The sequence below is a fragment of the Haliotis rufescens genome, unplaced genomic scaffold, assembly GCF_023055435.1.
Source record: "Haliotis rufescens isolate VD_foot unplaced genomic scaffold, xgHalRufe1.0.p SCAF_19, whole genome shotgun sequence".
Taxonomy (NCBI): Eukaryota; Metazoa; Mollusca; class Gastropoda; order Lepetellida; family Haliotidae; genus Haliotis; species Haliotis rufescens.
The window spans coordinates 23,973,796-23,989,423 of NW_025963879.1; the positions used below are offsets into that span (position 1 = coordinate 23,973,796).

General features: G+C 42.2%; 1 protein-coding gene across 3 annotated transcripts in view; it reads right to left on the reverse strand.

The window, feature by feature from the left end:
* Window positions 1-13,704, reverse strand: part of LOC124124902 (E3 ubiquitin-protein ligase TRIM56-like) — a 27,860-nt gene extending 14,156 nt beyond the window's left edge. The window contains exons 1-3 of one of the 3 annotated variants that reach the window (XM_048399016.1): window positions 13,199-13,703; window positions 2,609-3,441; window positions 1,651-2,563 (exon numbers count right to left, since the gene is read on the reverse strand). In XM_048399016.1, the coding sequence (XP_048254973.1) occupies window positions 1,760-2,563; window positions 2,609-3,441; window positions 13,199-13,490 (1,929 nt within the window). In that variant the 5' untranslated portion in view covers window positions 13,491-13,703 and the 3' untranslated portion in view covers window positions 1,651-1,759. Of the gene's footprint in view, window positions 1-1,650; window positions 3,442-13,198 lie in introns of those variants that run through there. The other 2 variants (XM_048399017.1, XM_048399015.1) reach the window with 2 other exon arrangements.
* Between the last annotated feature and the right edge of the window lie 1,924 nt (window positions 13,705-15,628).

Below are 15,628 nucleotides of genomic sequence, written 5' to 3' on the forward strand. Positions count from 1 at the left end.
GTTAATGTTGGTAACGTTTCTTTTGGCCCTCAGTTTATAACCATCTGGGCTATTTCCAAATAACGACATCCGATGAGCTTCCATCGTTCTTTTTGTCCGTTTGTTTAGGCTAGAGAAATTAATTAACATGCGCCCTTTGTCTGAGATTCAGAGAGTACAGGTAACCAATCAGTGTTCTTGAACACGGTAGTCCAGTCTCCTGTCACGCTCAGTTGCGTCAGTGAGCAAATCGGCAGATGGTGAGCCCCAGCTGGCAGTGTTAGACAGCCGAGAAGAAGATTAGTGCCCCTTTAAACCGACAAGCCGGGATAGAACTAAAATATACACACTGTTCAAAGCAGTGTTAAGCCAAACTCACTCACTTATTCAGAGTCATGCTGGTCCCCCAGGCTCGATATTGGGGGTACTTTTCCAGTATAAGCATGCCTGTCATTTGAATGTTAAGGCCGCAATAAAATTAATAGTTAGTTTGATTGATTTTTTAAAAACATGGGAGACAGGAGGCATTTTATTTTTAACGTTTTTAATTTGTTCTTATCGACCTACTTTAGGCATATGTGTACAATTGCTGTCGGCGGATGCGATTCGCATGCATCATGTGTGCTCAGTAGGGCTACGTGTACGGAGTATTTTATCAGGTAAAGAAAGTAGGAACACTCATATTAACGATACTTCTATTTCTAGGAATTTGAGGGCAATAGAATAATGTAAGGCAGGATGTTTTGTTGTCAGGCGGGAGCGGATGAAAATCTATTAATTAAAGTAGCGAATATGATATCGTATAAAAAACAACAACAAAAAAACATCGGACAATATCATTTTATCCGAATGCTACAAATTGGTCTGTGAGAATTTTATTTTAATGAATATTCTAGCCGTGTATAAAATTGCCTCATTGAGAAACTCACTGGCTTGTGATTATTTCTGTAACTGACAGTGTAGCCGCGAATAACTGCTGATGCGGCTTTAAGCAATATTACTCACTCACTCACTGACGGTAATAGTTTTGTTTCCAGCTTTCGGACACATTTATGTTTTCACCATCATTGGACATTCATGTACACAATTTCTTTTGTTAAATTATATTGAGCATGTTTAGGGTTTTATTATAAAGTACATAGGAAACTGTAACAACGGGAGATGACTCAGACTTTGTGTATGTAAATTACATAGCATTTTCAAGCTCAAGTCATAAGTTTGCTAAATACTACTTGGAGAATGAAGAGCATGAAAGAAGCATGACCAAAGGACTACTAACGTGCGCATGCGCTTGACCTTATGATATTACGCATGCGCACGGACAGCGTCTAAAACGCGAGAACACGAGAACGCGAGATCGCGAGAAAATGAAATGTCGCATTCTCGCGTTCTCGCGATTTCGTTATTTTGTGGCCTAATTTGACAAGTCGAGATTGCGAGATTGCGAGATTTTGCATCATGTCCAAATGTCGCATTCTCGCGTTGTCGACTTTTGACAAAAAGTGCTATGTACCAAAAACACGAGAATGCGAGATCGCGAGAACGCGAGATTTTGGCCAAATCTCGCGTTCTCGCGATCTCGCATTCTCGTGTTTTGGGCATATTTACCTCGTTTCCAAAGGTCGAGATCGCGAGAATGCGAGATCGCGAGAATGTCCCTTACAGTATTCCATAGAAATGTGCTTACAGTTAAATACACAATGACACATATCACTGCACATAAATTCCCCAACAAAGACGTGACTATAGTTTATTGAAAGGAGACTTGTGACATGTTCACTCACTTACATGTAAATACCTTCACGCTATCTGGTCTACACAGGTACATGCGGCCACGCCCACCAACACACACTCCACGTGGATTCTGGACACCATCCTGTGATGTCAGCATGTTTCTAACAAACTGTCCTGACTCAGTCAGATGGAGGACTCTGTGTAGATGGTAGTCTGTCACCAGAATGTCGCCTGCGCTGGTGCTGGTGATACCAAGTGGAAACATCAGTGATGTGTCTCCTCTAGGGCTGTAGGTGAACACCACATCTCCCTCGGGAGTCAGACACACGACACACCTGGATCCCCAGTCAGACACCAGGATGTTTCCTGTCCTCGTGGTACAGAGGTAGAGGGGACTCTTCAAGATGCATCTAATAGGTTGGCCTGGACCAATTGACTTCAGCACGTGTCCCGCCATACCCAGGATATCAACACAGGGAGGGAGGCTGGAACTTGCTGCTAGTGTTGATGGTGTCAGAGACGTGATACCCCGGTACTGTTTGCTGGTTGGGATGGCTGACAGCAGCACCAGGTCAGGGTTGACTTGTACTGTTACAATCTGTCTGGTACCGTGCACAGTGACAGCCACCTGGTTGTCCTTCAACATTGTTATACCCCACGGAGGACCACCCAGACTGAGCCTGCTGTGACATGGCTGCTTGTTCCTGGTGTAGAAGGACTTCACACTGTGGTTGTTATAGTCTGTGACTACCACTGTGTCTGTACCATTCACCACAAACACCGTCACGTCATAGGGGTATGTATCTCCTGCTACTCTGACGTTAATGGTGTCCTGTAACACAGGAGTAGCCTTCAGGTCCAGCACGTTAATGTTGTCCTGTAACACAGGAGTAGCCTTCAGGTCCAGCACATCCTCATACAGGACGTCTATCTCACCCAGCTGTAGATCGTCCAGTGCTCTACTCAGCTTGTCCGTGTCCTGTCTGAACATGATCCTGGCTATTCTTCCCTTCTCCTTCACGTCTGTGACTCCGACAGCCTCCACATCACCGGCCTCACATCCCTGGTACATCTCATACACACCCATGTCACACTCAGATTGTAGAGTCTGGTCTATCAGCTCAGCCTGTTGTTGGTACATCTGTACTGACATCTCACCTGACTTTATGTCTGCCTTCAGTTCTCCAATGTGTTTGTCAGACATTTCTTTCAGTTCAGCCCAAAGTTTCCGTTCCTTGACTTTGATCGCCTCTATTGCTTTGAGACCTGCAGACTTGATATTCGATTCTATTTGTAAGTAAAGCGTTAATGCGTCATCGACTTTGGAGGTTTGTGTTCTTACATGTGTTTTCATCTCGTTGTGTTTCTTCAACAAATCCTCTTTATTCTTTCTCAGCTCGGTTTTCATTGCAGGAATCTCAGACTCAATTTCAACAACCAAGTCACATTTCCTGTGATGAATAATGCAGCATGTTTGACAAACAGCTGTTTTACAATCTTTACAAATATATTTGATATTTTCATCTTTGTGAACTTTACACATGACCTTTCTCTTGACCTTCACCTTTGTCTCTCCAGACAGGTCAACTACGTCATGGTGTCGGGAAGATGGAATTCGTCTGTGTACTCGAATACATCGTTCACAGAGTGCGTCGTCACAAACAGAGCACCAAGATGAAGCTGGAGTTGTCTCCCCTTCCTCCTTGCAATAACTGCAGTGAGTCGTATCTGAAATAGGAATGTAATCATGTAGAGATATTAACAATGCGATATCACTATGTATTACAGAACTTCATGTGGCATATCACTCACACGGGTGAGACAACATCCATCAATAACATCCCAATACGTCTTAATGTGAAATATTATGTAAATAACATTGGATTTGTCTTACTGATAAGAACTCGCCATATAGATCTCAGAAAAAAAACAGCGAATGTGTCTGAGATAGACCTTAGACCATCTCCCTTTCGAATCATGTCTGGATAATCGTTGTTACTTGTTAAAACAGTGTACACGATACGATTTCATAGCCTCCATACAGCCTACAAACAACTTAATAAATGATTTTCGATATCTTTTGAAACCAAACAAAATATCTTCTCACTCAACACACATTCCTATAATCCAGTCAGGGGTGGAGTTACCTGTTTAGAAATAACATTTATATTCATAGAAACCACAAACTCTCACCTTTAGACCCGGGGCCAAACGAGTCCAAGAGTCCCTGGATAACAAAGATAGGCTTGACGTCATCCGCCCACTCCTCCACTGGTCTCTCAGGGGCAGACACTTTCGTCATCTTGTTGCAGAATGGACACAGGAGAGACTTGGCACTGAGGGCTTCTGGTCTGGTTTTGGTGTAGTTGACGACACATTTCCGACAGAAGGTGTGATTACATACAAGTGTACAGGGCTTGTCAAACACCTCTGTACATATCGTGCATGTCAGGAAGTGTTCTGTTAACTTCTGGGAGGTCGCCATCTTACCTACACAAAGATAAACCAGCCGTTGTATTTCCGGTGTACACAAAAGACAAATTTTAGCCACAATCTGACTGGTAGAGCGTCCACCCGGAGAGCCGAAGGTCCGGGGTTCGATCCCCGCCCGCGTCACACCGAAAGACGTTAAAAGATGGTACTTGTTGTTACCCTGTCTGGCGCCCGGCATTATGGGTCTAAAACAAGGACTGGTCGACTCGGAGTCAGTATACTGTGTCTGAGTGGGGTATTCATGTTAAACTGCGGCATGGTATCTCAGTGAGCTAGCACTATAAATCGGCATCAGTCACACAAACACACACGTACGCACATGCATGTCACTATATCAGTGCAATAATCTTGGACGCGACGTTAAACCCCATTTTACCTCACCTCACAATCCGAGCGTACAGTTCTTGAACACTGACACTAAGACCGACTGTAGTAGGGGGACTTATTTACTGTCCCGTTCAAAACTAAGAAAGGGTATATTGTATCCTCCCATTCACCGACTGGATCGTCCAGATCTTGAAACAATTAACAAATACCCCTTTTCATAAGACCCATGAAGATTTGGGGTAGAATAGATCTTCAGCAACCTGTGCTTGCAGTCAAAGGCAACTATGCTTGTCGTAAGAGGCGACTTACGGGATCGGGTGGTTTATGCATGTCATCATATCCCAATTGTGTGGATCAACGCTCATTATGTCAATCACTGGATTGTCCGGTCCAGACTCGATTATTTACAGACCGCCGTCATACAGCTGGAATGTTGCTGAGTGCGGCCTTAAACAACAAACAAACAAAAGAAAAGTTATCTCAGATGTATGCATTTCTTATGAACAACCTAACATCCAGTTCTAATAGTGTGTATATATGTGTGTCTGTCTGTGTGGTGTGTGCGTGTTTCTCTCTCTCTCTCTCTCTCTCTCTCTCTCTCTCTCTCTCTCTTTCTCTCTCTCTCTCTCTCTCTCTCTCCTCTCATTGTGCAGGTGCATTTACAACATGAAGTGCGTGCACTTGTGAACCGTGTGCAGTGTATCGATCACGTGACATAGTTATGGGGTGACACCCACTCATTACCATATCGAAAGTAGGAGACATTATTACAGTTCACATAATAAAGAACCATATCAGATGTGAAATAATACAGTTATGTGGAATTATTTTCCCGTATGGTTTACTGAAGCATTTGTCAGGGTTCATGTCAGTAACAACTGTAACAGACACACGTGATATATACATACACGTACATCGGGATGAGTCTCAGTATTTAAGTCAAGTGGCCGATCAGAGTATTTAATGACAGTGGATCTTTAAAGTATTCCGGTTAGCCTACATGTTATATTTAATTAGGTGCCCGGTTATGAGAATCTGCCTGGAGATGACTGTTTAGTTAGATGAACCCTTGTGGTGTTACCAGTAAACAGTAGGACAGGTGTGTAGCGTTATAACTGAAGTAGACGCAAGCCTTGTGACAACACACTTACCTGAGACAAGCAGATAACCGCTGTGGAGGGAAATTGAGCTACCGTCAGTTTCGTTACCAACTCGTGTCAAAGTAGGACAAGCTGCTTGCAGGTCACCAAAATAGGGCCGAGTGGAGGCGAATGGGCGTTTTGTATTTGTTCTAAATACACTGGGTCTAGATTCGATTATTTAAAGGCCGCTTTCATGGAGCTGGAATAATCCTGAGTGCCGCGACAACAACAAACAAACTTACAGACTGACATGATACAGCTGTAATATTGATGACAGGAAAACTACAATTATTTGCTCGAGAATAAGTTACGATACTCACTTCTTCCGGGTTTCCTTCACCTGTATAACATAATTATTTACCAACATACAGTGGCTAATATGTCTGTAAGCTGCTCTCAAACTAATTGTTTCAAGCTCACTTGGTGGGTGCAATGTACAATAAGCACAAAGTCGTAAATGCTGTATCTTTCTGTACTTTGCATCAAGCATCAATAGCATAACAGTGATAACATGTTCGTGTTATCACACACAAACGTATATGTACATTGGATTAATTAATGTGGAACATATATCGACAGCACGAACAGTGATGTCCATGTTTTCACATACAACATTCATCCTTGAAGCATGTATACTGAACCAAATTAAAAACTTCACAATCCTAAAATTTTAACATTTTGACCAGTTATCATTGTGGGCCCTTATTGTGTATTTAAACTGTAATGGCCACGTATTGTCTTCAGGTAACACTCGTTTTTGTGCAGGTGAATCGATCAAAATCATGTGCACAGCACCATAGTGGAAAAAGTTTTTTTTCACGTGCAACTGGTCACGTCGCCATAACACCGCACGTCTTTTCAGCCACACTTGTTAGCAGTCATTAACAAAATAAGAAAAACACAAGAAAACAAAAGTCTTTACGGCCATTTGTCATGCCACGCCTTTCAAATGTGCAACGTGAACGTGCCAACGGCATGTTGCAGACGGGAACGTCCGTGGCTGAAGTCGCAAGGACGATGGTTTGTAGTCCGGTCTATGATTTACAGACGCGTCTACAGCTAACGGGTACCACCGCTGATCGCCCTGGGCCAGATCGACCACGTGTGACGTCACATGCAGAGGATCGTCAGATTGTCTTACGTCACCTCTGTAACCGATTTTTGACGGCTACATCAACCAGAAACGAACTGTTTAGGGGTAGACTGAGTGCGCAAACTTAAACTGTTCGAAACCGTCTGAGAACTGCTCATCTTCAAGCACGACGGCCATACTGTGGGCCGATTCTGACTCAATTACACAGACGTCAGCGTCAAATGTTGGCACAGTGACACTTACGATGGACTCTGAGGAATTGGAATCAAGTCGTCTTCAGTAATGAATTCCGATTTAATCTTCGATTTGCTGAGTGTATGGCGAGGGTGTGGAGGCGCCGTCATGAACGTTACGCCCAGTGTTGTGTACAGGAAGTTGACAGATTTCGAGGCGGAAGTGTCATGGTGTGAGGTGCTTTCTGTGGCAATGCACGTTCCAGGTTTCTTGTCATCCGTGGCAACCTCATCGCTGCTGCTTGCCGCGACCGGGTACTAGCACCAGAACTTCTGCCTTTAATGGCAGCACATGGACCCGGTTTGATCTTCCAACACGACAATGCCAGACCCCACACAGCAATTTTGACGCTACTGAACTTGTGTGCCAACAGATTCTCGTGCTTGGGACTTATGACTTAAACTGTTGATGTTATTACCGAATACCGTAGGTGCTTGGAACAAATTATGGTTACCTTCGTTAATTAAAATCCGTCTTTTGACATTAATGATTAAAAATTACCTTCTCTGATACATTTGGCCGTTGTATATTATATATGGGATTACTTTTAAAAATGTCTAAGTTTTTAATTTGACTGGCTTCACAAAACATCGCATCACGATATATTACCCTTAGACCACTCAGTTCCAGAGTGAATTTGGCAATTCCTCCCATCAACGAGAGAGCTATTGGTTCTGTGCTTCACAACACGTCACAGTTTAGTAAATTTAGCAAAATAATTACTGTAGCTAATGCCAACTGATCACCAATTTAGTCACCTTCTATGACGTACAGAAATCAGGCGACGAATTTAAGTAATATTCTAGACTCGTTTGGCTGTTTTCGTGTTCCACGTCATATGATCCGCCTATCTAACTCTGACTTGACCCTCCTGGGCCTGATTCCTCTGCAGGACACGTGGCAGAACAGTGGAACTTCCATCTGCATCAGTGTCGTCGGAACAACGTCTTTGAAGCTGTAACAAAACAGTGTTGCTCATTTGTGTTTTCCAGCCTGACGAGCAAGGATTAGTGTCTTGTAAAAATATTCATCATACACATACATATCTCACAACATCACCAGGATACAGAGTGGAAATAGCTCCATAACAACTGAAGTTATGATTACAAACATGTCACATGGATTTATTTTCAGATATAATTCCATATCATATAAATATATAATTTATAGAATCTACATACGTTCAAAATTAGTACAGTCAATATCTAAAATTCTATCACAATTCCATGTAAAATTCAGATGTGTTCTACTGTGCGATATGTTCATGTTAGATTCACAAAAGCAGTATGTGAACAGCTGTATCTGGCTATTTATATTAAATATAAATTGTGCAAACAATTACACACCTTGTCCAACTGGATATCTGTTCATATCATTCAAATAGTAAGGCTTGGGTGAGAGATACAATACTTAAGAAATAAGTGGGAGTTGTTTATCGTACAATAAAACACTGCAGGGAGAATAAACCATGAGGCAAAAACGAGTGGTCAAAAGTTTGGTGCAGTTGATGGAAAGGTGTCCAGTTCTTTAGAAAAGCAAGTCATTAACTATTTAATACTTAGTACTTATCTTAAAGTATGAATTCAGTCTTAAATTATTACGACAGTGCAAATCTAGCAGAACGTTGGATGTACTTATGGACCGAATTCAAAATATCTAAACATATCTCAGTTCTAACCTCTCGTAACAAATGCGTATCTGTAGGACTCTCGTTTTTAAAACTTTATGTGCGTTCAACCATCAGTCTACAATATCAAACGACAAACGTTTTATAAACGCTAGCAAAAAATGTATATTCTTTTCTTAAAATGAGGACTTAATTAATTTCAGGGCTTACAGATACTGTGCATACAGAAGATTCTCAACTTTAAGTCCGGTTTATTAAGGACGTCCCAAAAACGAGGCTGCCAACCCCCATTTTGGTAAGTGGGATTTAGGGGTCTATTTGGAGTGTATTCGGTACTCAGCGATGTGGACTCCTAGAAGATCGTATTTGGTATGCAGGTTCAACATTTATTCCAAAAAATTGGTGTATGCAAATGTTTTCTTCATATGTTTCTTTTTTTCTTCTATTTTTTAGTAATTTTACTTGAAATCGCACCCTTTTCTCAATGCTTTTGAGATTTGTGATGAGTTTCAGTAATAGGAAAATGAGACTGAAAACGGTATTCAGGAGAGAATGGGGTTGGCACCCTAAAAATGTAGAAAGCTTCATCCACGTAACCGTGTCTGGCCCGGAGTGACCTGGAGTGAGTGAGTGAGTGAGTGAGTTTGGTTTTACGCCGCTTTTAGCAATATTCCAGCAATACCACGGCGGGGGACACCAGAAATGGGCTTCACACATTGTACCCATGTCGGGATTCGAACCCGGGTCTTCGGCGTGACGAGGGAACGCTTTAACCACTAGGCTACCCGACCCCCCGGAGTGACCTGGAATCCCCACGGAATGTGTTCATATACTTCTAGCGTGTTCATGTAAACCCATTCTTGGCAGAGCTGCATTAGGCGTTGAACAAAGAGGCAAATGTCCATGTTCTTGTTTCAATACCCAAAATACTTAAAACTAGTTTCTAAAAACATCCTTAATAAACGTGGGACGCTGTTCTTACTATCAATCATAGGTTTGTCTGGTCATAGCTGGAATGCTGCGGAGTGCGGCGGAAAACAACAAGCAGCCTATTGAAGGTCTCCCCGCCGTAATTCCGGGTCAGTATAGGTCCTCGGCACCCTATGCTTGCCGTTCGGGGCGACCAAATGGATGCGATGGTCAGACCCCGTCACTTGGTTGATTCAGTGTCATCGTGACCAAACGACTTGGATGTTGCTCGTGATGTCAATCACTGGTTTCTTGCTTCCATACTCGAGTAATTATCATATCCATGTAGCTTGAATATTGCAGCGTTGACCAACGTAGAATTACAGTGGATTCATTTATTTGTAACACACATAAACGGCACACTCTGTGGTAGAATGTTCATGGCTTCAAGTGCATTCGTTCAGTGCATTTTATGGCGCTTCTAAAAATATTGCATCACGATTTATCTCCCTTAGACCGATCAACGGCCAAGTGAATGTAACACGTCCTCACTGCAGGAACGAGAGAGCAATCGGTTCTGTGTTTCATAACGCGAAACAGTTCAGTAAAGCTACCAAAACAATTAGTACATTTAATGTATATATCTATTTACATCTATATCATGTGATTGTGTTGAACACTGATACTCATATTTCACGTATATCCGTCCCATCTTCTGCTTATTGTCCTCAGCATAGCAAGCAAGGATAACTGTCATGTAAATATCCATCCTACACCGTCATAGCTCACACAACCTATAGTTATAACACAGAAGGATTAGCTCCGTGTTACACTCGCGTTATGATTACAAACATGAAAAACACATCATACGGACGATCTGGTATTCAGAAATAATGAATCCACTTTTATTCGAAGTTCATAATACATTAAATTAGACAATGCTCAGAATAGATTTTAGTGATACGAGCAGTACACGAAGAGCCATGTCTTACTACTCAGATAACACATAAAATGTTTACACAAGTTAAATCTTCATTCACAATTCATTCAACGCAAATGTAGAATGTGATTTTACCAAATACAGTGAAATGTGCTTACAGTCAAATACATAATGACACATATCACTGCACATAAATCCCCCAACAAAGACGTGACTATAGTTTATTGAAAGGAGAATTGTTACATGTTCACTCACTTACATGTAAATACCTTCACGCTATCTGGTCTACACACGTACATACGACCACGCCCGACAACACACACTCCACGTGGATACTGGACACCATCCTGTGATGTCAGTATGTTTCTAACAAACTGCCCTGACTCAGTCAGATGGAGGACTCTGTGTCGATGGTAGTCTGTCACCAGAATGTCGCCTGTGCTGGTGCTGGTGATACCAAGTGGATACTTCAGTGATGTGTCTCCTGTAGTGTTGTAGTTGAACACCACGTCTCCCTCGGGAGTCAGACACACGACACACGTGGATCCACTGTCACACACCAGGATGTTTCCTGTCTTCGTGGTACAGAGGAAGTAGGGATTCTTCAACATGTATCTACTAGGTTGGCCTGGACAAACTGACTTCAGCACGTGTCCCGTCATACCCAGGATATCAACACAGGGAGGGGAGATGGAACTTGCTGCTAGTGTTGATGGTGTCAGAGACGTTATACCCCAGTACTGTTTGCTGGTTGTGATGGTTGACGGCAGCACCAGGTCAGGGTTGACTTGTACTGTTACAATCTGTCTGGTATCTTGCACAGTGACAGCCACCTGGTTGTCCTTCAACATTGTTATACCCCACGGAGCACCACCCAGACTGAGCCTGCTGTGACATGGCTTCTTGTTCCTGGTGTAGAAGGACTTCACACTGTTGTTGCTATAGTCTGTCACTACCACTGTGTCTGTACCATTCACCACAAACACCTTCACATCATTGGGGCATGCCCCATGTGTATCTCCTGCTACTCTGACGTTAATGGTGCCCTGTAACACAGGAGTAACCTTCAGGTCCAGCACGTTAATGGTGTCCTGTAACACAGGAGTAGCCTTCAGGTCCAGCACATCCTCATACAGGACGTCTATCTCACCCAGCTGTAGATCGTCCAGTGCTCTACTCAGCTTGTCCGTGTCCTGTCTGAACATGATCCTGGCTATTCTTCCCTTCTCCTTCACGTCTGCGACTCCGACAGCCTCCACATCACCGGCCTCACATCCCTGGTACATCTCACACACACCCATTTCACACTCAGATTGTAGAGTCTGGTCTATCAGCTCAGCCTGTTGTTGGTACATCTGTACTGACATCTCACCTGACTTTATGTCTGCCTTCAGTTCTCCAATGTGTTTGTCAGACATCTCTTTCAGTTCAGCCAAATATTTCCGTTCCTTGACTTTGATCACCTGTATTGCTTTGAGACTTGCAGACTTGATATTCGATTCTATTTGTAAGTAATGCGTTAATGCTTCATCGACTTACGGGATTTGTTTTCTAATATGTGTTTTCATCTCATCGTGTTTCTTCAAAAATACCTCTTTACTCCTTCTCAGCTCGGTTTTCATGGAAGGAATCTCAGACTCAATTTCAACAACCAGGTCACATTTCCTGTGATGGATATTGCAGCATGTTTGACAAACAGCTGTTTTACAATCTTTACAAATATATTTGATATATTCATCTTTGTGAACTTTACAGATGACCTTTCTCTTGACCCTAACCTTTGTCTCTACAGACAGGTCAACTACGTCATGGTGACGGGAAGATGGGATTCGTTTGTGCATCCGTGCATCATCACAAACAGAGCACCAAGATGAAGCAGGAGTTGTCTCCCCTTCCTCCTTGCAATAACTACAGTAGGTTGTATCTGAAATATGAATGTAATCATGTAGAGATATTACCAATGCATCAATAACATCCCAATGCATCTTAATGTGAAATATTATGTAAATAACATTGGATTTGTCTCACTGATAGAATTCGCCATATAGATCACACTTTTAATTCTGAGATAAACCGTAGATCATGTCACCTTTAGAATCATGTCTGGAGGATTGATGTGTACACAATAGGATTTCATATTCTACATAAAACCTACAAACAACTTTATAAATGACTTTCGATATAGCACAGAAACCATACAAAAAGTCTTCTCACTCAACACACGTTCCTATCAAATCAAGTGTTGAGTTATCTGCTTAGAAATAACATTTATATTCATACAAACTAGGGCTGGGTAACTCGGGTACTCAAGTCGAGTGGGTCCTGAGTTGGACCCGGGTACCCACAAGACTACCCGGACCCGTGGTTAGTCACGTAACATATTGTTTAATGACAAAAATTATCTAAAACTCTACGGTTACACTACAAGTCACTGATATTCCCATTTATTTCTGACTATGCACCCATTCCTGACTATTATATATTTAAATTAAGATAAAACTTCATGCAGTAATCTTCAGTGTATGCATGACCAGATCTTTACAGGTGTATCAAAATACATTTTGAAAGGGCTACGGTCAAACTTTTCCAAATCGGACAGTTTGTACCTATCTCTAGATATCTACAGCGGGTATCCGGGTAGGGTTGGGTAATAGGGTAATGGGTACCCGGGTAGTAAATTTGGACTCGTTCCAGCCCAAATACAAACCACAAACTCTCACCTTTAGATCCGGGGCCAAACGAGTCCAAAAGACCCTGGATGACAAAGCTGGGCTTGACGTCATCCGCCCACTCCTCCACTGGTCTCTCAGGGGCAGACACTTTCGTCATCTTCCTGCAGAATGGACACAGGAGAGACTTGGCACTGATGGCTTCTGGTCTGGTTTTGGTGTAGCTGACCACACATTTCCGACAGAAGGTGTGATTACATACAAGTGTACAGGGCTTGTCAAACACCTCTGTACATATCGTGCATGTCAGGAAGTGTTCTGTTAACTTCTGGGAGGTTGTCATCTTATCTCCACAAAGACAAAATCAGCCCTTGTATACTCTGTATCTGTAACAGACACACCTGATGTATACAAACGAATACATCAGGATCGGTCTCAGTATCAAAGTCAAGTGGCCGAGCGGCGTAAATAGGGGAGACCGGGGTGCTTCGGGACACAGGGTGCTTTGGGACACGGGGTGCATTGGGACACCCCCCAAAACTGCTATTTATAGGTGTACAATCACATGACTATTTATACTAAAGGAATTGACATCATACACTGGCACTTTTTGTAGCAGGGGTGGAAGCAGCACCTGCTGACAGAAATCAAATGTATTTTTTGCACTTCATTGTAAAACTCAGACCCCTATTGTTGAAGCTTTATATGCCAAAGTGTTCGACCTTTCAGTTGATGTATGAGTTTTATTCAAAACAGTGATATCTCAAAAGTATTCTGCCAAGAGATGAATTTCATTTTGTCACATGATTATGTCATGCAGCCATTAAAAACATGTGATTCTAAATGACCAGCATATAATCATGATTATGAATTGAAAATGTACAAATTACTTTGACATTTGCTTTGGATTTGTTTCTTGAACTTTGATGAAATATCAATGAAAGATACTTTTCTAGTAGGTTCAATGACTGGTCCCCTGCCTGGGGTGCATTGAGACGAATTTCTTTTCTTTTTTAAATCACTGTGTTTCAGTTAATTTCATGTTTGTGAAATATTTGTTTGTTCAGTGATTCATTATTAAAGTGTTGATTAGAAGATGTGTCTATTTCTTTATGAATCCATTTCAAGTGGGATATGGACTGGATAATACAAATTTTGTCCCAATGCACGCCGGTCTCCCCTAATGAAAGCGGATCTTTGAAATATTCTGTTTTGCTTTAATAAAATTTAATTAGGTGCCCGCAGAGACCATAAAATAGAGCATGGAATCTGCCTGGAGATGACTGTTTAGTTAGGTGAACACTTGTGTTGTTACCAGTACACAATAGGACAGGTGTGTAGCGTTCTAACTGAAGCAGACACAGGCCTTGTGACAACACCCTTAACGGCCGGTGTCGGGGGAAATTGAGCACCGGAAGTGATAGATCCAGGGGCGTTGACGACTGTGTTTTCTAGTCACTCTGAATGCATGCACGCGGGGTGTCTGTGGTGACCATATATCTTGTGGCTGCTAGGTTTTTTTACGTTACAATTCCCTGTGGAATTTTATTCTACTTCAAAGTGAGGGTTGAAGAGGAGGGACATATAGGGCGCAGGCGAAAACGGCACGAACGACTTATGTAGATCTTGTAGTATATATGCTTTATTTACAAGTTTCATTATGCTATGTTATTATTCATGTATTCGCATTGCCATTGTCTTGTTTTCCAGGTATTCACAGATTATTAATTCTTTTATAAGATAAAAAGAAATCAGGTGCCGTTTTCGCTTTAGGCAAGGTGATGTTTTCGCCAAACAGTGCCAAACAAGTCAATAACACGTCCCGGCCAATATGTTGTACTGCCCTGCCCCTCTTACTTGTATCATCATGTTAACAGGTCAATAACACGTCCCGGGTCAATATGTTGTACTGACCTGCTCCTCTCACTTGTATCATCATGTTAACAGGTCAATAACACGTCCCGGGTCAATATGTTGTACTGCCCTGCTCCTCTCACTTGTATCATCATGTTAACAGGTCAATAACACGTCCCGGGTCAATATGTTGTACTGACCTGCTCCTCTCACTTGTATCATCATGTTAACAGGTCAATAACACGTCCCAGGCCAATATGTTGTACTACCCTGCTCCTCTCACTTATAAAACTTATAAGGGTCAGTCGTGTAGGCTAGTGGATAAAGTGTTAGCTCATCATGCCTAAGACCTGGGTTCCATTCCCGATATGGGTGCAATGTGTGGAGCCCATTTCTGATGTCCCCTACTGTGATATTGCTGGAATATTGCTAAAAGCAGCGTAAAACCAAACTCACTATAAAACTTATAAAACAAAGTTATCTGGCTGAGAGTGGTCCAATATCATTCGTGAGACCACCTCATCTGTTTCACATTCAGGTCTAGGCGTATTGATTCAAACATTCTCCACAAGGCTGTATGATGAGTGGGAGGGCTTCAACTTTCGAATAGTGAACTTTCTCTTTATG